The sequence below is a fragment of the Leptonychotes weddellii genome, chromosome 15 (genome assembly GCF_054177405.1).
Source record: "Leptonychotes weddellii isolate Sample4059 chromosome 15, ASM5417740v2, whole genome shotgun sequence".
Lineage (NCBI taxonomy): Eukaryota > Metazoa > Chordata > Mammalia > Carnivora > Phocidae > Leptonychotes > Leptonychotes weddellii.
This window is the reverse complement of record NC_138383.1, coordinates 2,136,273-2,164,215: the sequence shown is the minus strand read 5'-3', so window position 1 is coordinate 2,164,215 and position 27,943 is coordinate 2,136,273. Positions and strand designations below refer to the sequence as shown.

At 51.4% G+C, this 27,943-nt stretch overlaps 1 protein-coding gene across 1 annotated transcript in view; it reads left to right on the top strand.

Moving 5' to 3' along the window:
• RNF213 (ring finger protein 213) overlaps positions 1-27,943 on the top strand; it is a 94,959-nt gene that overhangs the window by 10,839 nt on the left and 56,177 nt on the right. Inside the window, exons 3-16 of the mRNA XM_081805946.1 lie at positions 636-688; positions 2,919-3,313; positions 3,995-4,251; positions 6,255-6,452; positions 9,077-9,299; positions 9,813-9,868; positions 10,971-11,124; positions 13,857-14,024; positions 18,251-18,340; positions 19,033-19,155; positions 20,850-21,030; positions 23,444-23,617; positions 23,988-24,137; positions 26,610-27,199. Of these exons, the coding sequence (XP_081662072.1) occupies positions 636-688; positions 2,919-3,313; positions 3,995-4,251; positions 6,255-6,452; positions 9,077-9,299; positions 9,813-9,868; positions 10,971-11,124; positions 13,857-14,024; positions 18,251-18,340; positions 19,033-19,155; positions 20,850-21,030; positions 23,444-23,617; positions 23,988-24,137; positions 26,610-27,199 (2,812 nt within the window). The remainder of the gene's footprint in view (positions 1-635; positions 689-2,918; positions 3,314-3,994; positions 4,252-6,254; positions 6,453-9,076; positions 9,300-9,812; positions 9,869-10,970; positions 11,125-13,856; positions 14,025-18,250; positions 18,341-19,032; positions 19,156-20,849; positions 21,031-23,443; positions 23,618-23,987; positions 24,138-26,609; positions 27,200-27,943) is intronic.

Genomic DNA, 27,943 nt, shown 5'->3' with positions numbered 1-27,943 from the left:
GGAGTGTGTGTGAACATGATGTGTGTGTGGAGTATGTGTGTGGTGTGTGAACATGTGTGTGTGTGAACATGGTGTGTGTGGTATGTGAACATGATGTGTGTGTGGAGTGTGTGTGGTGTGTGAACATGATGTGTGTGTGGTGTGTGAACATGATGTGTGTGGAGTGTGTGTGTGGTGTGTGAACATGTGTGTGTGTGAACATGGTGTGTGTGGTATGTGAACATGATGTGTGTGTGGAGTGTGTGGTGTGTGAACGTATGTGTGTGAACATGATGTGTGTGTGGAGTGTGTGAACATGTGTGTGTGAACATGATGTTGAGTGTGTTTGTGGTGTGTGAACATGTGTGTGTGTGAACATGGTATGTGTGTGAACATGGTGTGTGTGTGGCGTGTGTGGTGTGTGTTCTACCTATACATGATCTCTGTGGCTTCCACATGGGGAACTCGCGTGGACCTTCTCTGTGGCCCGGTGCCCGCTCTGTGGCGGGGTCCCCGTGTGCTGAGCAAGACCGGGCCGTGTGCTGGGGGCGCTCGGATCTCCGAACGTCGAGTGGATGAAGCCTGTTTGATAGTAAGTCCTTTCTCGAGCAGTTGGCCCGTCAGCTCCCGAGAGGCCTGTCTCCGTCCGTCTGTAGCCGGCGCTCCTCCCTGTTGCTGGGCCGTGAGCTCCGTGGCCTCCAGACACAGGGTGACTGTCAGGACGTGGGGCCGCTGGTGCCTGAGCCAAGCGGGCGGGTTGGGGCGTCGGAGCGGGACGGAGCTGAGGCCTGGTGACCAGTGGGAGGGCCCACTGGCTGGCTTTCCACGGGCCAGGAGGTCACTGCGTGAGCCCAGGGGCGGGGTGCCCCAGCCGCTGACATCGTCCCTGCAGGCGGTTTGGGAAGGGTGTCTGGAAGGTGCTGGAAACGTGGTGATTGAGAGAGGTTTTGTGCTCTGCTCCACCTCGTGTGGCAGTGGCTCATCTATAGTAACTTAAATAAACGCAGGTTTCCTTATTCCCAGTGCGGGTGGGGGGAGAGGTGTCTGCCCCCCTTCCTCCCTCTAAGCGTCCCCGCAGAGCGTGAGCCTCAGCGGCCAGGTTCCAGAGTGGGGGTTCCGGGCTGCAGCCCCGCGCCCCAAGAGACCCAGACCAAGGAAGCACATGCTGGTGGCCTGGCTGCAGGGGGCCTGAATGTTGCCCCTCCGTGGTCCTCCGCGGTCCCTCCACTGTCCCTCCGCGGTCCCTTCGCGCCCTCCCCTGTCCCTCCGCGGTCCCTCCGCGGTCCCTCCACTGTCCCTCCGCGGTCCCTCCGCGGTCCCTCCACTGTCCCTCCGCGGTCCCTCCGTGGTCCCTCCACTGTCCCTCCGCAGTCCCTCCGCAGTCCCTCCATGGCCCTCCGCGGTCCCTCCGTGTTCCCTCCCCTGTCCCTCCGCGGTCCCTCCACGGTCCCTCCACTGTCCCTCCGCGGTCCCTTTGCTGTCCCCCCGTGGCCCTCCGTAGTCCCTCCGCGGTCCCTCCACTGTCCCTCCGCGGTCCCTTTGCTGTCCCTCCGTGGCCCTCCGCGGTCCCTCCACTGTCCCTCCGCAGTCCCTTTGCTGTCCCTCCGCAGTCCCTCCATGGCCCTCCGCGGTCCCTCCGTGGTCCCTTCCCTGTCCCTCCGCGGTCCCTCCACTGTCCCTCCGCAGTCCCTTTGCTGTCCCTCCGCGGTCCCTCCATGACCCTCCGCGGTCCCTCTGCCACGTGCCGGTGCCGTTCTGCCTGGAACCGGGTGGTGCACCTGCTGTCCGCACCTCCAGCTCCTGCTTCTCCATCTCCGCCCTCATCTCTGCTCTGCCCTTTGCTCTGGGGTCTGCCTCTCCGGCCACCTCTCTGTTTCGCTGGGCTTTCATTGGTTTGTTTTATTTCATGGTTTTTCATTCAGTCTGACCGTCTTCAGTGGATGCACTTAGCCTGCTGGTTGCTGCTGGACTTTTGCCATCTTGACCTGTCTTTTCTAGTCACCTTGCTTTCATGCCCTTTTTTGGGGTATTTTTTCTAACTTGCAGAATTTCTTTTTCTTTCTCTTTTCTCGAGTGGATTGGAAACTTAAACATTTTATTTATTTTCTTCTGGTAGATTCTGAGAAACCGAGACCTCCGATGTCCCCCCTCCCCCCATCCCGGGGTCGAGGGTGTCCCCTTCACGGAGCCCTGGGTGGTACTCCCTCCCCCTCTGGGAAGGGGGTCTGGCCAGGCCAGGAGCTCACATGGGCCTCTGGAGGTGGGATGCAGAGAGCAGGAAAAGCAGTAATTCCCGACAGTAATTTCAAGTTCTCGCCAGGCTGGGATGGAGCAGGGGTGGGGTGAGGGGGGACCTCTGTGCAGACAGTGGGATGCACAGAGTACCCGTTCTTCCTGAGACTTGCACATTCCGATCTTTATGGCTGAGTTTATGTGTTCGTGTTGCCTCTGGCTGTCTTACTGAGCCCTTGATCTTCTAATTATTTTGCAGCTGGTTTTGCTGGATTTTCTAATCAACACTCGTACCTTTGCTCCCAGTCCCAAGAGCAGGGGTGGACTCAGCCCTGGCCGTGCATCAAGGGCTCTGTCTTGTCCGTCCTGCATGGAGTGGGCATCACAGCTCCCAGCACAGAGGAAACCAGCTCTTGTAACTTAGCAAAGTGGGGTGCTCGGCTGCTAGTGAGTGCCGTTTCGGGATGGAATTCTTAACCTTTGTGTGATCGCTTTCTAATGAACCCATGTACCGAGTGTGCTGAGCTGTCGTCTGGTTCAGTAAAGACATGTGTCGAGTATTTTCAGGCCAGCTGAATCATGGGGCCTCGGGTCCCCCTCTAATCACTGTGGGGCGGCAAGGGTCCGCGTCCTAAACGCAGCTGTGCTCTCCCGTGGGACCAGCCTCCGCGTTGCTTCTCCGCCGGCGGGGCCCTGGCCCGCATGAGTGCGGTTGCTTCCCTTCCTCTGCCTCCTCCGTCCGTCGGTCCGCCTGCCGGGGAGGGGGCGGTGTCTAGGTCAGCGGCCCACGGTGTGGTGTTTCCTCTCTCCACTCTTAGTCTGGCACCAGTATGATGATGTGGTTCGTATGAGGTGCCCGGGGATGCTTCAGAGGATGATGAATTCTCTGACGGACGGTATAAGGAAGGACGTGGTGAAGGGGAAGCAGATCGCGGCCACCATCATGCTGGACAGCATCTTCAGCATCCTGCAGACCTGGAACGCCATCAACCTGAAGAGCTTTTTCACCCAGTTCCAGCAGTTCTATGTTGTCGTGAAAGTGCCCATGATCTACGAAGGCCAGGCACAGCCCTGGCACGCTCTGCAGTACGATGAGAAGGAGGTACTGGGTGTCAGGGGTGTCCCCCGCCGCTCCCCCGTCTCTGGGCAGTCAGCACCACCCCTCTTCTTACCGGCAGGGGTTGTCCCGGGGAGCAGATGGGGGCAGGTGGACGTCGCCCTGCCCGTCGTGCAGGCGCTGTTGCTCGTGGATTCTCTGGCCGCCCCATTTTCTTCCTTCCCCGCCCCTCCCCCACCCCTGGTCCCACCTCCTCTCCTGGCCCCACCCCCACCCCGCCCCAGTTCCCACCCCCTCATCCCCCTTGCCCTCCCACCTGGCCTCTAGGGGAGTGGAAGGAATGGGTGGAACCCTCCTTTATCACCTCTCCCACCACGTTTTGGGATGGCCCTGGCAGTGTTGAGAAGAACCTGGGGCCATTTCTGAGATGGAAGTTGGACCCTTGCAAGCATGGAGGGGCCCCTCCACCAGGCAGGGTTTCTGGACTGCACCATTGGTGGTAGCTCCCAGCACAGGCCCACAGCCACTAGGCCTGGGAGGTGGGGGGTGCTCAGGGTTTGTTGGGGAGGGCAGGGCAGTGGGATGGCCCCTCCATGGGAGCTGTGTCCACCCCTCGGGGGCCTTGGTCCGTTGCCCAGCTGACCTGGCACTGAGGGCAATGAAGGGGCCCCTCTCACACCCCTGATGGCTTCAACTCCATGGTTCTGTCTTTTCTCCTGGGACCAGGTGAAGAGAAACCTGTGGGAGTATTTGAAAAAACAAGCGGTGCCATTTCTGGAAAGAAGTGGGGGCCCTCTGCCTGAAGACAGCCCAGTGAGGAGTAAATTGAGAATGGGCCTGATTATCCTTTTTGCAGTGGAAAAATTTGACATTCCCTTATCAGAGAATGATCTGATGTTGCTCTGTAGCCTTCTTTGCTCGAACACCGGTTCACCAGGTGACCTTGACAGTGACCTAAGGCACATCTTTGGAATATGTGACAGGTATTGTGTGTGTCAAATGACTTTATAGCTGTTTATAATGACGATCTGATTATATAAATGAGCGTTTGTCACAGGTTGGATGCAGACGTGCCAGGAGTAAAGTCTGCCCGTGATTTCACTCACCTGCCACTTCAGTGTCTGCCTCGCCAGCCATCTTCCTAGCACATGTTTGGTTTTTCTATCGAATAGCTTGCTTTTGAGAAGCTTTGTGGTGTATCATGCCTTGCCCCTGGTGACCCAAAATGAATAAACCTTTTTTTTTTTTTAATTAAAAAAATAAATAAATAAAGGAGGTGGGGCACCTGGCTGGCTCAGCCGGTGGTGTGGATGACTCTTGATCTCGGGGTTGTGAGTTGGAGTGCCACGTTGGGTATAGAGATGACTTAAAAATAAAATCTTTAAATTGATTTTTTTGTTAGTTTTTTTGTTTTTGTTTTTGTTTTTTTAAGTAGGCTCCACACCCAACGTGGGCCTCCAACGCACAGCCCCAAGATCAAAGTCACACACTCCACTGACCGAACCAGCTAGGCGCTCCACGCAAAAATGAAATCTTAAAAAAAGAAAAACAAAACAGGAGAAGTATTTTATTTGAGCCCAAGTTAAAACAGCTAACTGGGACACACACCAAGAGGAGCATGCGTGCTCCGGGGAGGGAACACGAGGTGCAGGTGATACGTGCTTTTTACGGAAGGAGTTACAGATCATCACGACGAAGGGCATTCCAGAAAGTTATAGACTTTTTTTTTTTTAAGATTTCATTTATTTATTTGAGAGAGAGAGAATGAGAGACAGAGAGCATGAGAGGGAGGAGGGTCAGAGGGAGAAGCAGACTCCCCGCCGAGCAGGGAGCCCGACGCGGGACTTGATCCCGGGACTCCAGGATCATGACCTGAGCCGAAGGCAGTCGCCCAACCAACTGAGCCACCCAGGCGCCCCGAAAGTTATAGACTTTATCTTATGCGTTTAATGTGTGCAAGACTTTAATCTTATGGGAACCAGGACGTGTTTTCTCTTTTTCTTATTTTTCTGTTTGGAATGCCCCTTTTTGATTTTTTTTTTTCAATGAAGCAGACATACCATGTGTGCTCTGGGCAGAAACAGAGCCCGTGGGTTGAGATCATTTTGACCTTTGTAAATGTCAAAGTTTAGCTTCCCTGGGAGCCAAGGAGCAGTGCCCACAAGCACAAAAACTTGAAAATGTCCTGTATCACCCTGTGTACGTAAGGTTGCAGGGATTAGGGCTTGAAGATTGACTCTAGGGGCCCAGCCCAGGCATGCCCATGGAAGCAAGGGGGTGCTCTCCCTGGGCCTCGGCCGCAGTGCGCTGGGCCAGGTGCAGCGTGGAGGCGCCGGCCTGCCCTGAGGAGCCTCCGTTGGCCCGGGTGGAGGGGCCCGCCCAGCACCCGCTGATTCAGGGCCTTCCTGCACCGTTTTCGGCAGCTGTGTGAACGGAACTAGAGGGCGGTAGGAGGCGGCCTTCCCTGAGCAGTGAGTCTTATTAGGACAGCTGCCTCTTGGTTTTACAAACTTGAAACACTGAGTGCAACTCTACATTTTTTAAGAGAGAGGAATTGGCAGCAAACGTACAGAGTGTTTTGAGTGTTTCCAAGCACCGGCGAGCATTAATATCTTGCGACCGTAAGCAGTTTGCTGAGTGTTGTTGGCAGGCTGCCCCCCGGCACTGGCAAAGTGGCTTTCTATCTGGACTTACTGTTCCCAGAGGGTCTGGGCCCACAGATCACATAGCCCCCCTGAGCCTCGGCTGTCAGGGCGATAGACATTCGCCGTGGGGCTTCAGGGAAGGCACGTCCAGGGCCCGAAGCTCCGCGGGGTGAGCCGAGGGCGCCCCCGGTGTCCCATGCAACCACGTTTCTCCTGGGGCTAGTCACTCCTCTCGGCCACCCCCGAGCGCTCCTTCCCTCCTCCGTGTGGGTTGCTGTCAGACCCCCGGGGCAGGACACTGGCCATCCCAGCTCACCGTGGGCTCTCTGCTCCCTTCCCAGCTGGCGAGAGTTCTTGGTCAACTTGTGCCGACGGTGCATAGTGAAAACAGTGGACCTCTGGGTGCTCACCCTGCCCGTCTTGCACCACTGTCTGCTGTCATCCCCTCAAGGAAGGGACTGCAGGAAGCAGCCTGAGGACACCTGGGCGGCCCTGGAAGGAATCCCCTTCTCTGAGTTTCGGGAAAGAAGGCTAGATCAGTAAGTGGTAGAGCTGCACTTCCATCTGTAAATCTTGGAATCCTGGCTGTGCTTCGGGGATCTCCGGTGAGCCCCCAGGTGCACACATTCCCGCTTCCAGGGCTCTTTTAAAATGACTTTTTCAACAAATGTTAAACATACAAGAAATGTTAACGAAGAATATAAAAAAGAAAAAAACAGCCTGCATCCCCAGAGATAATCGTTGTTGCTAACACTTTGGCATGCACATTTCTGGGATTTTGTCCGAACGCAGCTTTGCGGGCGCGTTAGGTGCTCGACAACAGTGGCAGATTCTGTATTCCGTTTTCCCACGGGCTCTTTTTCACTTCACAGTACTCTGTGAGCAACTCCGTGGTGGTAAACACGAGGCTACGTTGTTGTAATGACTGCTTACTCATTAGAACTTATTTTTCCTTAAGCAGTGACTGGGCATGTGCATTATTTCTTCTTTCTGCACTCTGACTTTGTAAGCATGCATGCTTTGACGAGCATCCTTGGTGCTTCCCTGTCCAATTCTTTCCTCGAGCTAGATCCCTGAAAGCAGGACTGCCAGGTAAAGGCTTGGCACATGGTACGTGCAAATCTTGAGGTAGTGAAGTACTCGTCTCCAGACCAGGTGAGCAAAGCTTTCTTAGAGAAGACACAGAACGCACAATCCACAAACGAAAAACGGTAAATCGAGCTTAAGGACAAAAATCAAAATTAAATTAAAAATTTTAAAAAGATGAAAACTTCTGCTCAGTTGCAAGCACAATGCCCCCCGTTCACATTATCTTGTGTCAGAGAAAGGAATCCGAGTCTCACCTGCTCCCACCCCTCCACCAACTCAGTACACTCCTGCCCATAGGTTCTTAGGGATTAAAATAGCTCAATTAAGTTATTGCTCCTTCACTATTATTGGAAACTTTAGAAGTTAAAGCCCAGTTAAGATTATTTAGATCATTGCATATATTTTAAGGACCCTTCACTGGTGTACAAACCGTCTGGAAGAAATTCAGTTGTTGACAGTGGAGAATGGCAAGCACCAGCCTTGGTCTTAAAGACCCTGTCTTTCAGGCAGACGTGGTCTTTACTATGCCATGAACCTTCATCCATGCGATCTTTGTACCCCTGTGACTTGTGGCACCTCACTTTATTTTCCAGTGGTCATCTTCTGGGGTCTCTAGTACAGTGTCACAGAATGAACATAATTTAAAGACCTTCACTGGGCTCACTTGGACTGTTTGATCTGGAGCATTCACTCAGTCGCTCATCGAAATGCTTAATTCATAAATCATTGCAGCCAGTATGGAAAAATCATCTCAAAAAGTTAACAGCGGAGCCACCCTATGAACCAGAGGTCCCTCTTGTGGGTGTGTATCCCAAGGAAATGAAATCAGTGTCTGAAAGGCATACGCACAGCCCCATGGTCTCTGCGGCTTTAGTCACAATAGCCGAGACGTGGAAACCACCGAGTGCGCATTGACCGATGAGTGGGTAACAGAGATGTGAGACACGCACCCCCCCTTTCCCCCGCCACGGGAATATGATGTACGATAGCACTTGTGTGGAAGCTAAAAAAGTCAAATTCATAGAGACAGAGAGTAGGATGGAGGCTGTGGGCGGAACTCGGGAGGTGTTGGTTGTTGTACAAATTTACAGCTAGAAGATGAGTAAGTTCTGGGACCCTAATGTGCGGCGTGGTGACCACAGTTAGTAATACTGTGTGATAGACTTCCAGGTTGCGGAGAGAGTAGATCTTACATGCTGTTAGCACAAGAGAGGAATGGTGGTCATTGACGTGGCGCTGGCCCTAGCTAATCCTTCCGTGAAGTGTATCAAGTCAACACATCGTACTCGTTAAGCTTACACAACATTAGATGTCAGTGATATCTCAGTAAAGCTGGAAAAAGTGCTTAAATCTTAGTGAAGGTTTCTGCGTGGTAAAATATACACATCACATAATTTGCCCTCTTACTCGTTTTCGGTGTGGACTTCAGTGGCATCCGACACACTCGTGTTGTTGGGCCTCCACCTTCCGCCCCAGAGGTTTTTCAAATCGAAACTCTGTCCGCATTAAGCAACATCTCTGCTTCCCCTGTGCCCCCACCCCCGGGTAAGCACCATCCTACTTTCTGTCTCCGTGAATTTGTGCACGCTAGGGACCTCACGGAACTGGAGTCAGAGTGTCTGTCCTCGCACCACCGGCTGGTTTCACTCAGCATCGTGTCCTCAAGTTTCATCCACTTTGGTGAATTCTTAGTTATGTTATTGTTTGCTTTTCATTTGATTCAATTATTTTTATTTTTTTTTTTTATTTTTATTTTTTTTTAAAGATTTTATTTATTTATTTGACAGAGAGAGACACAGCGAGAGAGGGAACACAAGCAGGGGGAGTGGGAGAGGGAGAAGCAGACTCCCCGCCGAGCAGGGAGCCTGATGCGGGACTCGATCCTGGGACTCCAGGATCATGACCTGAACCGAAGGCAGTCGCTTAACCAACTGAGCCACCCAGGCGCCCTGATTCAATTATTTTTAAAGTTGGAACTTTATAGGTCTCTTCTAACATGCCTGTACTTACCTTAACTCCGTCTGTGTGTGTTGACCCCACGGCTGCCCTTCTGTTCCTGTCGTCCCTTGTACAGGACACAGTTAGTTCAGCTCATGGGAGAGCAGAGCCATTTGCTGTATGTAGATGCGTGTCTGTTCCGGTCCTGGTTCAGTCTGCTGCCTCTGAGCAACTTGGTTTCCTATATGAAGAACCTCATGGACTATCTGAGTCACTTCCCAGCTTGCATCCTGGACTGCCTTCTAGGGACGTGGTACCGGCTTCAAGAGTTCACAGAAGTCTTTGGCAAAACTCTGGAGGTCTGTTGTCTGTTGTCCGGAACAGGCTCTCGAGTCCTTGCTTAGCAAAAGCAGATCAGAAACTAGACATTTGGGGCCTGTGATTCCTTTTTCTCTGAAATCCTGGCAGGGTGAAGCACTTCGAAACCAGAGACGTGGTGGGCCGCTGTTTCTTAGGGCTACAGGGGTGCTCTGCTTCCCATTACTCTGGGGCGGGGGACCCGGGCTTTCAGGCTGTGTGTGTGTGTGTGTGTGTGTGTTGGGGCGGGGGTCCAGGCAGGGCCCACACAGCTGCTCTCTTCTTTCCCATTTCGTGGGGTGCAGAAAACAGTATAATCTTAAATCCTGAATTTTATTTGTGAAGGATGTAAGCTTGGTTCTTGAGCACCTTAAAACTCATCTGTAGAAAGAAAAGAACCCATTGTTTTGCCTTATTTAGGTTGTTGTTTTTTGTTTTTTGTTTCCAGTTCTGTTTTCAGAAAGATGGTGGCATCATGATTAACTCTTTCCTATCTTTTCTCTTCACTGCCCCAGAACATTGAGGAAATGTTTCAAATGCTGTTGCACCTCCTGGATATTTATCAGGACAAGTAAGTAGAAATGTGAAACGCAGCCTCTGTCTTGCACGAGGTACCCACACACACACTGACTGGCACTGCCCCCCATTTGCTCTTGAAATCAGAAGATCCTCAATAGATATCCCAACTCCTTTTTGAGCTATTAACATCCTGGTTTTGTTTTGTCTTGTTTTAAGGGAAAATAATAGATATCAGCTGCTAAGACTTTGGTGTATTTCCATCTAGTCTTTTTTCTATACATTTTCTTCCACTTATTTTTTAAATGATCACCATATTGCATATTCATGCTTGTGTTCTGCATTTCTTTAATGTTGGTCTCTATGTTTTTTGCAAGTCAGGTCGGTTGAAAATAAAAATCAAACGTAGCTTTACGTAGTTATCTGAAATCATTTGCTCCTACAGATTTGTGTGACCTCTGACACCCCGAAGGGACACTATACAGCAGAATGCAGAACAACAGAAACCCACACGTGGCTGATAGGTGTTTCCTGAGATTCTCAGAGCTTTTCCCATATCACCTCCCCTGAATTTTTAGGGTGTTCAGGATGGCTGTGGGCGGCATCAGATCTGTTAATGTCAAGCCCCGGTGGCTTCGAGGCCTCTCCGGGGTCCGTCACAGAAGCACCCCCACAGTGCCTTTCTCCCCCCACCTGCCACTCTGGTCAGCTCCCGTCAGCTCGGGCCGCGTGCCAGCCAGGGAAGGCGAGACCTGGTCCCCACGCACAGTGCCCGTTCTAGCACTTTTCCCCATCCCTCCCTCCCTCCCTGGATCTTTCTGAATTTTTTTCAAATTTATGTAGTATCTTAATCTTCAGTGATATACATCCCTAGCTTCTTTTTTTCAAATAAGGGGCTACACTTGGGAATAGTGTCACTTGCTTTTGTTAAAACAGTTCAGACCATGGAGACAAACCAGAAGGACTTTGTTTCTTTTTTATCTTGGTCATAAGTTCAGGATCTATTGAAATGTTCCCAATGTTAGTGTATATGGGATCAGAACCATGCCTTACTCGTAGACATTTTGAAGGGAAGGAGCTTGTCAGGGATCATGGGTACTGTTTTCTCACGTCTCCCAAATGACTTCAATGATCTCTCTTAACTCTTTGCGGGGTAGGATTCTTGAGGAGCCCTTGATAGAGTCCTACTTGACTGTGTGCCTGAGACTTCATGAAACTATCTGCAGAATCACAAAAGACCAAAAGTTTTATGAGCTGCCTGCCTTATCTGCTGAGATTGTTTGCAGAATTATTACACTTAAGCCTCTAGTGGTAAGTGGAACATACACACCACGTCGCACCCACAATAAGTATGGAATTTCAGGTGGCCTCAATTCAGAACGGAGATCTGCTGGTTTCTAGGATTGCTAAAGGGACACAGAGTGGCTGATTCTGTCCTCAGATATTTGCTGGGCACCTGCCCCATGCCCGGTTCTGTTCTGTGCATTGAGAATGTTTTGGTGAGCGAGTCTGCACGCCTGCCCTCCTAGGGCTTCTGTTGGAGGCAGAGAGGCAGTGCAGGGGTCAAAGTACAGAACATCAGATGAATGGGTTAATTAAAGAGCAGTGCAGGTGGCTGGGAAGTCAGGCAAGGGACCCACAAGGTGTACCCGAAATGCGTGTCCCTGCGTGGTCGTTCCCATGTGACCTCATTTCCTGCACACTGTTCCTTAAATGCAGCAGCCGAGTCCACCTGTCCCAAGTGCACACCTCAGGGCCTTCCACACGGGTGCACGCCCTTGTGCTGCCTCCCAAATCAAGCTGTAGGGAGACCCCGGTGCCCTGTGCCCTCTCCCTCCACTCCCTCCGCATGCCTCCCAGAGGGAACCGCCTTCTGTCTCCTACCGCCGAACCTGAGTTTTGCCTGTCTTTGAACTTCCTGTGTTTTGTGTCTGCTTGCTTCACCCAACACTGTGTCTCTCAGACTCACGCCCATTGCTGCTCACGGCAGGATTGGCTTCTTGTTTTGTACTCTTTGCACGCTTGAGTTTATGGGCTTCAATTTGAAGACGATAGGAGATTTTACATTTATACTGACCAATTTTTTTGTTAACTGTATTGCGATTCAGAACTGGGATGTTAGTGATAGAAAAGAATTCAGTGTATGTTTTAACTTTATTCCTTTCACTTTTTCTTCTTTAAAATACAAAAGACACATTTTTAAGCTAACTGTTAGTGGTAAGGTGATTGCTTTTTATGAAGCAAGTGTCATTTAAACCATCACAGGCAGGTGCCCACTTCCAAATAAGCTGTGTTTAGGAAATTTGTCAGTTTTCTAGGGTATATTTTCCTGCAGAAAAAAGTCTTAAATGTGGGTTGGAACCCCAGACCAGTGTAATCTACATCATGGTAAAAATACCCTATCTGTGCCATAAAAACAAAAAGGTTTGCAAAGCTACAATTCAACAAAAGCGTATGATGAGTTTTCAACCAACTTCTGGACGGGTCCTGACGCAGAGGGTTAACTGGATTGGCAGGACACCAGATGGAGAAAAGCAAGAAGCACACATGTGAGACTTCCAGCTTAGATTCTCAGGCTTGGGCTGTTCACGTCTTGCCTGTCTCTGCCTGGCCCTGTGCTGGGTGCAGGGGACACCAGGATGGGGGTGACAAAGGCCCTCCTCGCAGCAAGGTCTCTGTGGGGGGGCACCCAGTGAACACGTAACTGCAACACAGGGGACAGACAGTAAGCTGGAGTCGATAAGGTGCCCTGAGAACCGAGGGCAGGGCTTGCGTTCCTATGAAGAGGACACAGCCCTCACCAGGTCAGGGAGGAGGAATGTCACCACTCCTGAGGGCCTGCAAGGAACGGAGTGTGGCAGGAAAGGAGCCAGGTCCAGACAAGGCCAAATCACAGGGAAGGCACACCATGCTGAAGCTTCTGGATTATTCTAGAAAGTGCTGTGCCATTTGGGGATTTAAAACAAGGGCTGAGATGCCCAATTTTCAGCTGAGAACCATCGCCACCTCTTGCCATCCACTGATCTGGCACCCTCCCAAGCATCTGGCGCCCTCCTCATCTTTAGGGACAGAGCCTCCTCCTGCCCCAGGCTGGGTTCCGTCCCCTTCGTGTGCCTTGGGAATACGTCGTACTTTCCCTACTTGGCACCTACTGTGGTTAATGCCTGTCTGTCTGTCTGTGGATGGTTGCCCGCTCCCCCGCAGCATCAGCATCTGCTGGGCCACCAGGCAGGAGGGAGGGCGCGTGGTGGTTCTCAGGGAGTGTCCCTGGAGGGAGAAGTGGCAGCAGATCCCGTTGTGGGTCCTGACACTTCTAACTTGTGGGACTCCATTGAAGAACACGCGCTAGCACAGAGCTGGGGAGGCCCTCCCAGGGCGTCAGGGAGCAGCTGCCGCTGAGGTGGGGGTTCTGACGCCCGCACTCATGCAACTGTGCTTCTGCCGCTGTGGGGAGGCATTGCCAGATGCCGTGGCCCCAGGGAACACGGATCTTCCAGAGGGAGAGAGGGAGTAGGGGAAGCCTCATGGGAAGAAAGCATGGACGGGAGGGGCCTTGGGTTTACCTCTGGCCCACGGCGGGCTGTTTCTGTGGCCAAGGAGCAGGGGTTTGCATGACACACTAGAAGCGGGGGGTGTCTCTGAGCTGCTGGAGGCTCTGTGATTGGGGCGCATCCTCTCCCAGCCAGTCTGGAGAAGGTGGGTGGGCGTGGCCTGGGCTGGCATGATCTGCTCGTTGGTAAGGCTGGGTCCCCTGTGCTGTCACTGTGCTGGGGCGGTTCGTGGGGGTGGAGTGCTTGTCCTTCCCACCCCTCCCCCACTTTGCCTGAGCTGCCAGCTCCCAGAGCGAACCCAGAGTCCAGGAAAATTGAAGCGCCTTGAAATGCAGGCCCTGGTGAGGCGGGTGTCCCGAACGCACTCGTGTGACTCAGAGGTTGCTGTTCTCGAGTGCCTGCTGTGGATCGAGAAGGGAGAGTGGTGTCTCCAGCATAGCCTGAGTCACAGCTCGGGGACCATTACACGCCCCCTCTCTCCTGCTGCAGCAGGATTCAGCCGAAGGGCTGAGAAAGGAAGCCGGGAAGGTTTCTGTGCAAACAGTGTTCCAGTCGACGGTCACCCGGACAAGAGTTTGGCTTCAGGACATTTTCCGGGAGAGCATCTTTTATCACTTCTACTTGTCACCTGTCATGTTCAGATACCAGGAGGAAATCAAGGTAAGCTCTGCTGGGCCGAGATGCAGGCCAAAGGGGTCCGAGCAGGGATGCAACGTGCTCGCCCTGGGCTGGTGCTCCATCCGCGGGATCGGAGAGCCCAGTGCTGGTCGCGCTGCTCACAGGCCCCCATGACGGGCCTCGTGGAAAGTGCAGGGACACGGGGCCTTCGGGCTCTGTTTGAGCAAGGAAGGTGGGAGGTAGCTATGGCTGGAAATGTCAGGAAACAGTGGAGGCAAGAGGTACTTGAAGGGGAAACTGGGCACAAGGGTTTCTGATGTCAGAGAGGGAAATAAGCCTCAGAAAGGCTGGGAGGTTTCCAGAACGAGGCTGGATGAGGTGTGGGAGGACGGGCCACTGTGGGGTCTGGCCCATGGGGGTCACCTAAGCGAGAGCGGACGAGTTGCTCAGAGACAGAGGGGTGGGAAAAGGGATGTGCTGAAGGCTGGGGGTTTTTTACGTCCTCTCCTGTTTTTTATCCTAATGCCTTAATGTCTTCTTCCTACTTCCTACAAGTTATGAAGGGTCTACCACTTGAGCTTCCAGGGTGTTGGGGAGACCACGGAACCCACTTAAAATGATCTCCGTGCTTGACGTGAGATATTTGGCAATCCTGTCAATGTGCCACGTGACCCCTCTGGCTTTATGGGACTGGGTTAGGTCCTGCAGGGTTGTCTACACATCCTGTCCGTTTCCTTTCTTGTTCCCCCCCAAAACTATAGAGGTAACTGCCACTGAGGAAAATGCCCGAAAGGAAAACATTGGCCAAGAAAAGCATATGATCCTCAGAGGCTGCAGGTTCTCCTGGCTGGTGGCCAGCGAGTCAGCAGTGTGTATGCAGCTGGTTCCGTACTTCCATCCTGGAGCGATCCGTGGTTGTCCTTCCCGCGTCTGCCTGGGGTGATGCAACTAGTATCTGGCTCACGGCTCATTTCCAGATTCTCCTCAGTCTCCTAATCAGACCTAGCCTCTACATCAGTGCCCGTTTCCCATCAAGATAGAAAGTGGCTGCACATGTTGGTCCCTCGCATAGAATAGACTAGAATATGGGCAAAAAAATAGCCCCCAAAAGGATAGAAAGTTGCAAATTTCAGCTTGTGACTCTTTTTTTTTTTTTTAAAGATTTATTTATTTATTTGAGAGAGCGAGAATGAGAGAGAGCACATGAGAGTGGGGAGGGTCAGAGGGAGAAGCAGACTCCCCGCCGAGCAGGGAGCCCGATGCGGGACTCGATCCCGGGACTCCAGGATCATGACCTGAGCCGCAGGCAGTTGCTCAACCAACTGAGCCACCCAGGCGCCCTCAGCTTGTGACTCTTAAGCATCAGAAAAGTCTTCTGTAATTGCTCTGCGAAATTTCAGAGTAAGACTTAAATCCCACCGAAACAAAACGATTGAATTATTGAGTTATAATTGCCGAGTTACTAAATGTTATTTCAAGATTTCAAATGGTATAATCCCCCAAACATTAAGAATGAGTTCAGGATGGCTTTTGGTCCATTGACACGAGAGGATGATTTTCAGTTAAATGCAGTAGTAATGGTGAAATGATAATGTTAATTAAAATGTCATTGAGCGTCCCCTCTGAGGCTGGTGCTGCTGTCACCCGTCTCGTGGAGGAGGCAACCACGGTTTGGGGAGATGGGGCAAACCCAGCCATGTTCTTGAAGACTGTTAGCTAGCGCTAGGACAGAGCTGTGGAAAGGGAGATGAGCAACCCAGCCAAATGGCTCATTTTACCAGGTTTCAACAGGATATCACCTTCCAAGGACACTTTAACGGGATGGTCATCAAATCACACGGCTGAGACCGTACAGGAACAGGGCTGATGACCCTTGCTGTATCTCAGACTTGCCACTTCTCCCCACGGAGGGGAAAAGATCATGAATCCAAATACTCGGAGCACAGAACTTCTGGCACTCATCCTGAGAGGGACCGAGGCTGAGATCAAACTGAAGAAAACGCACATGAGTCTTGAACTTTATTTATTTATTTTTTAAAGATTTTATTTGTTTATTTGACACAGAGAGAGAGACAGCGAGAGAGGGAACACAAGCAGGGGGAGCCGGAGAGGGAGAAGCAGCAGGCTTCCCGCCGAGCAGGGAGCCCGACGCGGGGCTCGATCCCAGGACCCTGGGATCATGACCTGAGCCGAAGGCAGACGCTCAACGACTGAGCCACCCAGGCGCCCCTTGAACTTTATTTAGAAACTTCACGGTTGGTGGTGGAACAGACATAGTACTTCTGGAGCGATCTGTGTGTCCTGTTAAGACTGAGCAAATAGCACAGGAGTCAACACTGTTGGGAGCCGGAGTTCTTTCTCACCGTGGGGAAGGGAGATGCGGCAAAGGGCAAGGGGCCAGCGGTGTTGGTGTGAACTCATGACCCAGAAAGCTGTAGTGGCTCCCAGCTCTCTCCACTGAAAGGCCTAGAAATCAGGACAGCCAGGCCCGGGAGCACAGTGGGAGCGCCAGGCATTGTTGCTAAATATCAGCCCCACGAAGAAACCTGTGCTTCTGGAAGGACAGCAGGTTCCAGAGGCAGCAGGAAGAGTGCAGCGCCAGCCTGGGGCCAGTGGTGGGAACTGGAGTGATGGCGGGCTGGCATCCTAGAGTAGACCCTGGGATGGAGATGAGCTGTGTCCGTAGCTCATGCTGCTCTAGCAGTGCCCGTTCCCTAGCTTCGATAGCCCTACTGAGGCTCTTCGATAGCCCTACTGAGGCCAAGGAAGGCATGAACTTCGGGGGAAGTTGGGTTGAGCATACATGCGAACCGTCTTATCTTTGCAGGATTTCTATAAATTGGAAGTTATCCCACATGTTTAAAAAAGGACACAGAAGCTAGTCTGAAGGACAGTTAGCCAAATCTAGGACAATTTGATCATCCAAATGAGTAACACCATTACTGGATTACAAGTCATTGATACTTGTTTATAGAAAAAAAGGAGGGGGGGAGAGAAAGGAAAGCTGCTTTTTTTTTTTTTTTTTTTTAAGCAGTCTCAATGTCCAGTGTGGAGCCTGACTCAGACCTCGATCCCATGACCCTGAGATCATGACCTGAGCCAAAATCAAGGGCCAGATGCTTAACTGACTGTCCTTTTTTTTTTTTTTTTTTTTAATGAAGAATGCAGCTGGCTGGCTCAGTCCATAGAGTGAGTCTCTACCTCAGAGTCGTGAGTTTAAGCCCCACATTGGGCATGGAGCCTTCTTAAAAAAACAAAAGAAAACAAAAAACACCCTTCATTCTATAACACGGCAGGAGTAATGGACTTAGGCAAGATTCATCCATGGGTGAACTCAGTGCGTAGGAGTGTGAAGGAGCAGGATATCCAGCGTAGCCTGCCACAGATGACCATTTAATGCAAAGGAGAAAAGGAGAAGAGAAATCCGGCAGCCCTGACCGTCAGCCCTGACGGGACAGGGGTCTCATGGCCTCCTTCTGCACGTCTCTGATGTGACAGCACTCCCGAGGTCTCAGGCGAGCTGTGGGAAGGTGCTGACTCTCGACCCTGCCTGACCTACAAAAATACATTTTCAATATGGCTCAACTTCATAGTGCTCCTGCCCAAAAACGTCAAATCTGGATCTCCTCCCGGGAGAATTATGAGCCAGATCAGGTCGAGAGACAGTCTACAGGACAGCAGAGTGTGGACAGCGCCCCCATCAGAGAACTGGGTCCCACTGACATGAAGTGCCCTGAGTGTGGCACGTGGATCGTGATCGTGCAGCAGAAGGGCCACGGTGTTCGGAGATGCCTGCCCGAGTCTTTCAGGGCCACATGGCGTGGTACCTGCACCTCTCCTCTTCCAGTGGTTCTGCAGAGGAAGCGCTTCTTACAGAGAGAGCACAAGAGAGGAAGTAGCTGTTGAGTATTAGCACCTGGGGAATCCAGCTGAAGAAATACGGGTGTCATTGGGCCATTCTTGTAACTGTTCTTGTATGTTCGAAGGCTTTTGAAATAAAGCAAGGGAGAGAAATACTTTCAGAATAAAAACCAGTTACACGGTAGAAGGACCCTCCTGGTTGCCTGGTCCTGTCAGGGCCCTTCCTTCTCAAAGGCTGGGGTGGGTGGCTCTGACTCGCCACTGACACAGCTCACCAGGGACAACGACAGGCTCAAAACCCAGGTGCCCATCGCCCCTGGAACTGCCATAATAGTCTTTCCTTTTTCATAGAATTCATCATGGCACTTAGTTGTCATGTGGCTGTCACTGACATGTGGGCTTTGCAGGTCTGGAGACGGCTGGCGGAAATAAGCTTCCCCGTGGAGTATGGCTGGAAGGAGTTCTTGATGGGAGACTTGGAAGGGAGAATCAAACAGGTACCAGAAGTCAGGATGTTCTTTTCAGGGGGCATTTTGATGAAGCCAGACCATCTGTAACAACCTACAGATAGAACGGTGCATTTGAATGGATCGCCCTAGTGTGCGCAGGGCATTGGGTCAGTATGACCTTGCATTTTTGATCCATCTTTGACCAAAGATGATATTCCAGTGAAGAAGAAGGGAACGGGGTCTTGCCACCAGGGAAACCCTAGGTATGGGGAGTAAAGCCCCCCATATGCAGTAGCTCCAAGTGGCTTGTTGGTGACAGAAGCCTTAACCCAGTGACACATGAGGAAACAAGTGTTCTTCGTTTTTAGTTAAAGCTTGTGACCCTAGGAAAATTAGGGTTTGTTTTTACATGATAGGCGATGTTTATATGTAACTATTAAATGATGCTTTTTAGAGAAGTAGAAACAAGGGGAAATCACTTATTTTTCCAAAATTTACCTGTTTTTGCAAGCTGCGGGGCCAGGCGCTTTTTCTGCAGGGTAGGAAGGGAGACTCTGAACTGGGAGTCTTGTTTGTGTCATGGCTACAGTTAGAGGGGCCCCGCGGGGGACACGGTCAGTGCGGGGTGGAAGGTGGAATAATGGGGACCCGCTGCAGTGTGGGGAAAGTAGAGAATAATGTTCTTACTGCCCAGAGTGTGAATAAGAGTGCAGCCCCCAAAGCGCTCACTGTTCTCGCAGGAGAAGCCTCTCGTCCAGATCACCGCCTTCTGCAGCCCCCACTGGGATGCCACAGGCCTAGAGGACAGCGTGTCGAAATGCTTCGAGAAGTGTGTCATTGAAGCAGTGAGCTCAGCCTGCCGGGTGAGCCACCCCTCTCGCCCGGGGACGCGGCTGGGTTCCCCGCGGTCTTGACATCCCGAGCTGGGGGCCGGCTGCTGAGCCCCGCTGGTCCTGGGCCCCGCTGCCAGCGCAGGCGTGGGCACGGGGCATCCGCCTCCCGGCCTAGGGGAAGGGTTCTGCAGGTCGGTGTCCCCGACGGCCTCCCTGAGATGCCGCCCAGCTCCCTGCTGCTACAGATGCCGCGCTGTCAGCCCCAGCCGCTCACGGGTGAGCTCGGAGGGCGAGCGGGTCACTGCTGCGGGCCTGTGTTACCGCCGGAACCCTCCACAGGCCGGCGGAGCATTTACGGGGGAGAAGGGACGAAGTTGAAAAGATTCTGTCGACTCACTTGGGGGGAGGGTCTTCTCGCAAAGCGGGAAGTGATTCTGCCGCACACACGGCCTCTTAGGAACAGCCTCGGGCTCCAGGGTTTTCTGTACGTGAGATCCAGTCATAGCTGCTGGGAGTAGTTTTACTTCTTCCTCTCCGACCCGGATGATCCGGGTGCGTCTGTATCTTGTTCTTGTTAATTGGTCTGATTCGAAGCCCCGGGGCAGACGTCCTCGTGTGGCTCCCCATCTCCGGAGGCTGCCCTCGGTCCTTCACCCTGAGCGCGTCGTTGGTTAGCCGGGGGCTTTCCGCACGAGCCTTCCGTCAGGTCGAGGATGCTCCTCCTGTTCCTGCTTCATTGGGAGATTTATCCCAGATGGCATGGGATGTTGTGTGGAAGGTTTCTGCGTCGCCGGAGACGAGCCTGTGATTTCCCCCCCTTTTCCCTAGATACGATGTATCACGCTAACAAAGTCTTTTTTTTTTTTTTTTAAGATTTTGTTTATTCATTTCCGAGAGAGAGAGAGAAAGAGAGAGAGAGAGTACGAGCAAGGGCAAAGGGAGAGGGAGAAGCAGGCTTCCCGCGGAGCAGGGAGCCCCATGTAGGGCTCGATCCCAGGACCCCGGGATCACGACCTGAGCCGAAGGCAGACTCTTAACGACTGAGCCACCCGCGGCCCCATGTTAACAAATTCTTTATGTTAAACCAACCTTGCCTCCTGGGGATAAATCCCACTTGGTCACGGTGTATGAGCCTCCTTATACGTATCTCTTATAAACTAACCCTATTTTTTTTTTTTACAAGTTACCAAAACTTTTTGTACAAACTTTGAACCTAAAGAAGGGGGAGGACATTTTATCTCTTGGTGGAGAATTGAAACATATGTGCTGTGTGTAGACAGGCTTTAAAAGAATGACAGTTTAGAGTTAGGGTTTATGACAGAGTGTGTTTACCAATGGTTTACACATATTATTAGGGTTGGTGTTTTTCATGGTAAGTCCAGGAAAAACATAGAAAGTGACGGTGAGCCAGAAGGAGAGGGGCTGTGGCCTGTAGGCGCGTCTGTGTGTGTCTTTGCGCGCCTGTTTCCACAGCTGTGTGTATGCGAGTGCACATCTCCATGTCTCTGCTACCCGTCACATATGAGGAGTCAACACACAGGGAAACGGGAATGTCTTGGAAAAAGTGAAGTATTTTATTCTCTTGCTTTTTTTTGAGACTCTGTTAAACTATTCACAAAGGATTTCTGGAGTGCTATTGGATGAGAGATTTATTATGTTATTCAAAAGCAAACCAATAAAAAAAACCCTCCTCCATCTCTCTCTCTTTGTTCATTATCTTATAGTCTCAGACCAGTATTCTTGAGAGAATCTCTTCTCATGACCTGCGGAAATTTGGCACTCTTGTGTCGGCTGTGATCACTAAGTCCTGGCCGAGAAACAACGGGGAGGCCGTGGATGACCTGGATGAGGTTTTAAAGCACCTGCTCACATGGCCGGACATCAAGCATCTCTTCAGGTTGTGTGGTACGTCTGTGTGGGGTGCTGGGAACGCTTGCTCTGTCTGCTTGTGTCTGCCCGACCCCCGGGGTAGGGGAACAGACTATGACCTGGTACTTCATTAGGATGTGTTGATGTTCGACAAAGGAAGCAGACCTGATGGAGGAACCCAGGGGGATTCAGAATATCCTACACTGTGAATAAGAACTAACCCCAGGGGTGCCTGGGTGGCTCAGTCATTAGGCATCTGCCTTCGGCTCAGGTCATGATCCCAGGATCCTGGGATCGAGCCCCACATCGGGCTCCCTGCTCAGTGGGAAGCCTGCTTCTCCCTCCCCCTCTCCCCCTGCTTGTGTTCCCTCTCTTGCTGTCTCACTCTGTGTCAAATAAATAAATAAAATAAACCTTTGAAAAAAAATCCCACTAACCCCAAAAGCCACCCTTCTCTGAATGCTGGCCATGCCCCAGCTACCGTGCCAACATAGGTTCCCTGACACAGTCCTGGAAGATCCCTGTTCTTCAGATGGGGGTGTAATGTGACTTACCCAAGGTCTCAGGGATAAGTATCAAGGACTAAAATTCAAACCCACGTGCGTCTGGCTGGAGAAACCCCTCTGTTAGTCTGGGATCAGCGTCAATGTCCGATCCTATATTGTCGATTTTTGACCAAAGACTAAGTACCATCTGTTTCTTCCGCCCCCACCCCCGCACCGCCTGAGTATTTTGTGATCAAAGAGGGGGAGATATGTATTGCCCCCAAAACATCACATTACAGTTTGTAAGTCGTCAGATTCAGATTTTGGGGGAAAGCACTGGATTTAGAACTAAAAATCCCAGTGAGATGATTTTGGAGTCTCTGTTCCATCAGATGACAGGGACAGCCAAAAAAAAGCTGAGTTCCTTGCATGTGGGTGTGGTAGGGATAAAGTAAGATCATGGATGTGGGATTTTAATGTACATTATTGAAAGCTACTCACTTGAAAAGATTACATTTGTGTTTTTTAAAATTAATAGACACTTTTTGAGCAGCTGTAAATTTACAGGAAAATTAAGCAGAATGTACAGAGTTCACATATTTGTACCTCCCTGCCCCCGACACACAGTTTTTCTTGCTATTAATGTCTTAATGTGGCGTGGGACATTGGTTATAACTGAGGAGCCAATACTGACACAATTGTTAACTGAAGTCCACGGTTTGCGTTAGGGTTCACGGTTGGTGTTGTACGCTCCGTGGGTTTGGACATATGTACAATGTGTGTCCACCAGTAGGATATCCTACAGAATAGTCTCACTGCCCTAAAAATGCCCCGCGCTGCACCTGTTCACCCCTCCCCCACGCCTCCCTGTAGCTCTGCCTTTCTCAGAATGTCCTCCAGTTGGAGTCGTACAGTCTCTGGCCTCTTCAGATGGGCTTCTTTCAGTCAGTGATGTGCATTTAAGTTTCCTCCATGTCTTTTGTGGCTCAAAGCGCCTTTGTTTTTATCACCAAATAATATTCCATCGTCCGGATGGACCACAGTTTGTCCATTCACCCACTGAAGGACATATCGGTGCTTCCAGGAATTTGCAATTATGAACAAAGCTGGTGCGTGTGCTTTTAATGGCACAGAGAAATCTGGTCTTCTCATCATGCCGTGCAACCCTAAAATTACTCGGAGGGAAAACTTCTGGTGGTTGAACTAAATATATTTAAAAACTCTTGCCTTCTAGATTGATCTTAAAATTCAAATTCAAAATTTTGCCAGAGAGCCAAGATGTGCAGAGAACCAAACCCTCACATTGATGTTTCTCTGTTTCCACGTGCTGTGAAAACGCCCCCTTAAAACCATCTGGGTCACCCTCACTGGGTTCGAGTGCAGCCACTCTTCCCCTGCACGGATTCTCCAGCTGGGGGCACGCAGAGGAGACAAGTGGTTTAAGAATGATATTCAGCAGGGCGCCCGGGTGGCTCAGTTGGTTAAGCGACTGCCTTCGGCTCAGGTCATGATCCTGGAGTCCCAGGATCGAGTCCCATGTCGGGCTCCCTGCTCGGTGGGGAGTCTGCTTCTCCCTCTGACCCTTTCCCCTTTCATGCTCTCTCTCACTCTCTCTCTCTCCAATAAATAAATAAAATCTTTAAAAAAAAAAGAAAAAAAGAATGATATTCAGCATGCTGAGGGGGCCCCAGGTTTTAAAACCCCGAGCAATGTGGCTCTCCTGGCTGATTCCCGCCACGGGAGGAGTCCTCTTCGTGAACAAGGTCATTGGGAAGCTTTCCAGGCAAAAGCAGAATCGAGTGAAGGGAGAAGCACATCTGGAGACACAGAGTGACCTTCACTTGTCTTGTGTGGAAGTGGGGGCAGAACAATGAGGAGGCAGTTGGGGACCGACCCCCGTGCTTCTCAGAATCGGGGGGAGAAGCGGGCACCCACCATTTTAACTCTGTTATCCACCTCATCAGGAACCAATGAGAAGATATTAGCCAGTGTTACTGAGGACAGCAAGAGGCTGTTGGCTATCGCCGACTCTGTGTTCACGAAAGTCAGTGGGGACCTCCTGAATGGCACCATTTTAGTTGGACAACTGGAGCTCATCACGAAGTGCACAGATCGGTTTCTGGAAATCTGGCAGATAAGTAAGTATCCGAGTGGGGTCTGGGCTTCAGGTTAGTGGGCAATGACTGCACTTGCCTGTGTATTTTGTAGAGGGGAGACATTTGTCATCTTTACGATGAGTGGCTCTTCCTGTCAGTAAGTGGAGAGGGGATGGTTTCTAATGCTCCGGAAAACAGTGGGAAAGTGAGAAGATGGTGACGCAGTAAGACCCGCTCTGTCTCTCTCCACGCGGCCGAGCTCATAGGCATCTTGCCCGTGTGGCTGGGCACACAGCCCCCTTGTCCCTCCCCGTAGCCGTGAACGTGGAGCATCTTCAAAGGGATGTGGAGGAGACAGTTGCACGGAAAAGGCTCTGCTTGTTTGTTCTACTGGGTTCCTTTTTTCTTCCAGAGAGAAAAGGTCTTTTACCCCAAGAGAAAAAGCACAACATGAAGGAAGTGCTGGACTGGAGAAAGGATGAGCTGAAATTTCTGAAGAGAGAGAAGACATGTGTGGACAGTCTCCTGAGGTTGTGTGAGCAGGTGAAACATCTGATAAAAGGTGATACTCCTAAGAGTTAACACAAACGACATTGAGGGACCCCCAGGGGGGAAGGGTCAGAGGACCAGACAGTGAACACGAGTCACACGGCAGCCTCGGGGGAGGCAAGTCACACGCACGCACCTCCTTATTCTTTTTGGTATTTATCCCCCTGGCCCTGCATGGCGCACCTAGACGTCCCCTTCACCGTTCAGGCTGAAGCATCAGTCCCCGTGGAACATGAGGGCTGGGTCTCTGTTTCTCCAGGCCCCGCACACACACGCACCCCTTCCAGCCTCCCTCCATTCTCGGTCCTGTCAGGGTTTCAGTCAGATCACCATTCAGGTCTATGATCACGTCTGTGTAAATACACCATTCACAACCAAGCCGTGAAATAGACCATCGTTGTTTTATGTTTCTTGCACCAGCGTTGTTGTCTCTGGAATTAAAATTCCCGTCTTCTCCTATGCTTTGTTTTCAATTCAACCCCTGACTCTTTACCAACTGTGTGGATTTCCTTACAGAACAATCAGTTAGATCTTCCAGAAGGATTCTCCCCAGACTGGAGGGCTGTAGTTCTAGAATCTTCCTTCGCCATCCTAAGGGTTTCCTTTACATCTCTCCCCAGTTAGATCTGTTTCCCAGACCCCGTGATTCTCCTGTCTTTCACTCCTGTGTTTTAGTGGAGCGAGTTCTCTGTCCCCTGCTCACTCCCGAGAGAGGGAACACATCTCGAATCCTTGCGCATCTGAGGATGTCTGCCCTTGTGCCAGGGTAACGCCTGGGCCAGGCAGAATTACAGAGCAGAAATCCTGCAGGATCTTGGACATGTTGCTGCACCGTCCCGGTCGCTGTTGAGAATTCACATGCGATTCTCACTATTGATCCTGTGTGTGTGGCATGCTTACTCTCTCTGGAGGCTCTCCAGATCTTTTTGGTCCCACTCTTCTGAAAGTTCATAATGATGTACCTTGGTCAGGGTTGGTTTCCATCCACCGTACTGGACATAATGGGATGGGTCTTTCTGGTCCAGAAATCCACATCCTTGACTCCTGGGCAATTCTCCTGAGTTCTTTAAGTGGTTAGTTTTTTCTCTCATGGAAATGCACATCGTTGGGTGCCAGACCTCCTGGGGTGGCCATCGAACTTCCCTAACTTCCTCTTCTGTTGCCTGTCTCTTTGGTTTCCGCTCTGCTTTCGGAGAAATTTCTGCAACATAACCATCAACCTTTCCATTGTGTTTTTCGTTTCACTTCACACGAATATTTGATTTACGGGAGCAACTTTTTCTCTGAATGACCTTTTTTTATACTATCCTGTTCTTGTTCACAACTGTAGTGTCTTATTTTTCTGAGATTATTGGCATTTTTGGTTTAGAGTTCTTTCTTGTTTTTTTTTTTTTTTTTATGATTTACTCATTTACTTGAGAGGGAGAGAGCAGGGGGAGGAGCAGAGGGAGAGAGAGAATCCCAAGCAGACTCCCCACTGAGTGTGGAGCCTGACACAGGGCTCGATCTCAGGACTCTGAGATCATGACCTGAGCTGAAATCAAGAGTTAGAGCTCAACCAACTGAGCCACCTAGGCACCCCTAGAGGTTTCCTGGTCTTTTACTCCCAGAGTTTCCGGTTTCCTCCGAGTCGTCTTTATGTTGCTATGTTTTCATATCTGTCTTTCATGTAAAAGATTTTTCACATATGTCTGGGAATTCTTTTTCTGTCTGTACAAAGAGGGGGACCCAGCAAACCCATGGAAGACCCTGAGGGTGGTGCAGCTAGCCCTGTGGTGGACACGTTAGGTCTTCTCTGGGGCTAGCCAGCTTGGTGGCCACAGAGCACCCTCCACATTAGCAGCTGTCCCTTGCTGGTGTGGAAAGGGCGGCTGGCCTGCTATCTAGAATGGGGTGGGCAAGAAAGTCGGACCTCTTCTCCAGCCTTTCAAGCCAGGCCTCCTCACTTCCTCACCAGCTCCCTACCTCCAGCAGCCATACAACCAGTGTGTATGCTGCTGGGAATCCTGTGTCAGGAGCCTGGCTGACTCCCAGCCTCCCTGCTGCGGGCTGGGGTTCCACGTCCTGGGGCCCAGCTTGGCCTTGGCCACTGCTGCACATCTGCTTTTCAACTCCCGCCGCCCCCCCCGCCCCCCGCCGCCCTTTTCTGCTCCTCCCAGCCCAGCTGGCTTATGACTTTTCCAAGACCATGTCTGTTCTGGCCCTGAAGTGCGGGATGTGGGGAGGGAGTGAAGCAGACAGTGTCCATGCTGTCATCCCTGCCCAGAAGTGACCGTGCTTGCTTTGTTGTGAAAATTCATGAACAAGCTGGGAGTTGGGTGGGGGCTGGTAGGGAGATAAATGGGTTCTTAGTGAGGAGAAATGCCAGCCAGTGTGTTCACGTGAGTTTTCTTATGAGCAGCAAGGACAGTAGGCATGTGGAAAATAAAATACAGTGGTGTGGCCAGTAGAGGTTTGACTTCTGATGTTCTTTATGGTTTCAAAGTGGATGTGGAAGAGATGGCAGAAAGACACTTGGAAGATCTCGGCAGTAAAAGACTGAGGGACGCCGTGACAGTGAGGTTGTCACCCAGCTCCCTGGACGTGAAGAGGACAACGCATTACAACCTGAGCCCCCAAGTCCAGGAGATGGCCGAAAAGGTGGAGCAGCTAAAGGAGAGCCACATCTTCCAGGTCTTCTGGGAAGACGCCGCAAAAGTGCTGAGTGAGCCCGAGGAAGAGCTGGAAAGGCAGATTTTTCAGCCTGAGAAGGCCTATGGATATCTGTTTCTCCCTTGTTTCGAGAGGTTTATGAAACTATATGAGGATCTGAGGTCAGGAGAGATCACCTTTCAGGAGGTCGACACCACCTTCAAGGACTTTGTGAATAACTATAGCCACCTCGACACCGAACTCCATCTTATGTGTGTCCTGGACCCCAGCGACCAACGGGACTGGATCAGGGATCGCGTTGGGCAGATCAGGGAGTACCATCACCTGAACCAGGCTGTCAGCTCAGCCAAGGTCATCTTGAAGGTCAAGGAGAATTTGGGCCTGACCGGTGACTTTGGTGTTCTGCACACTTTATTAAACTTTGTAAGTTATTTGCCAGGGACCCGTGGGGTGGGGGGTGGGGGGGCTCCCATGGGCTCTCCGGGTTCTGGAAGCTGGACAGGATGGTTTCACAGCTTCCCCCAGGAGTTCTTGTTGCATCTCGCCGGATGCCTGATCACGCCAAGGGCGTCGTTTCTACCTGTTTATAAGCAGCGCACGCACTCCTGGCGAGTGAGCATTTTCTCAGGTGGCCATGAGGGACAAGAATTTGGGAATGTGCAGTGACCCTCTTCTGGTAGCCAAGGATTTGGAATGAGTCATCGGGTTTCATCAGGCTAGAGAGAGGCTGGAGAGGCAGGAGCTGGGTTTGTTTTGCCCCCTCTGCGTTCACATCTGCTAGTGCTGGCAAGGAGTGGTACACAGTAAGCCGCCTCTGCTATGGTGAGGAAGCAGGGACTTTGCTTTGTGTTCCTTCAGGCGAGGATTTACAAGGTATCCCGTGATCTATGTGATGATGTAGATGTGAAGATGGTGAAAATTTAGCACAACATTTGGAATTATGCACACCTAGGCTTAGATCCCAGCAGCGTGTTCTCAAGTAGGTCACTGCTCTGGGCCTCCGCTTCTTTACCCATAAAATAGGAAAAATAACAATATGCACCTGGCAGAGTTCTTGCGTAAGTTGCTTTGCGGACTGCCAGGTATGGAGGAATAGTAGCTACTGTGGATCGATGGGGAGACGGCAGTGGGGGCTCTAGCGTCCCAACTCCCGGTCAGGAGCTTCGT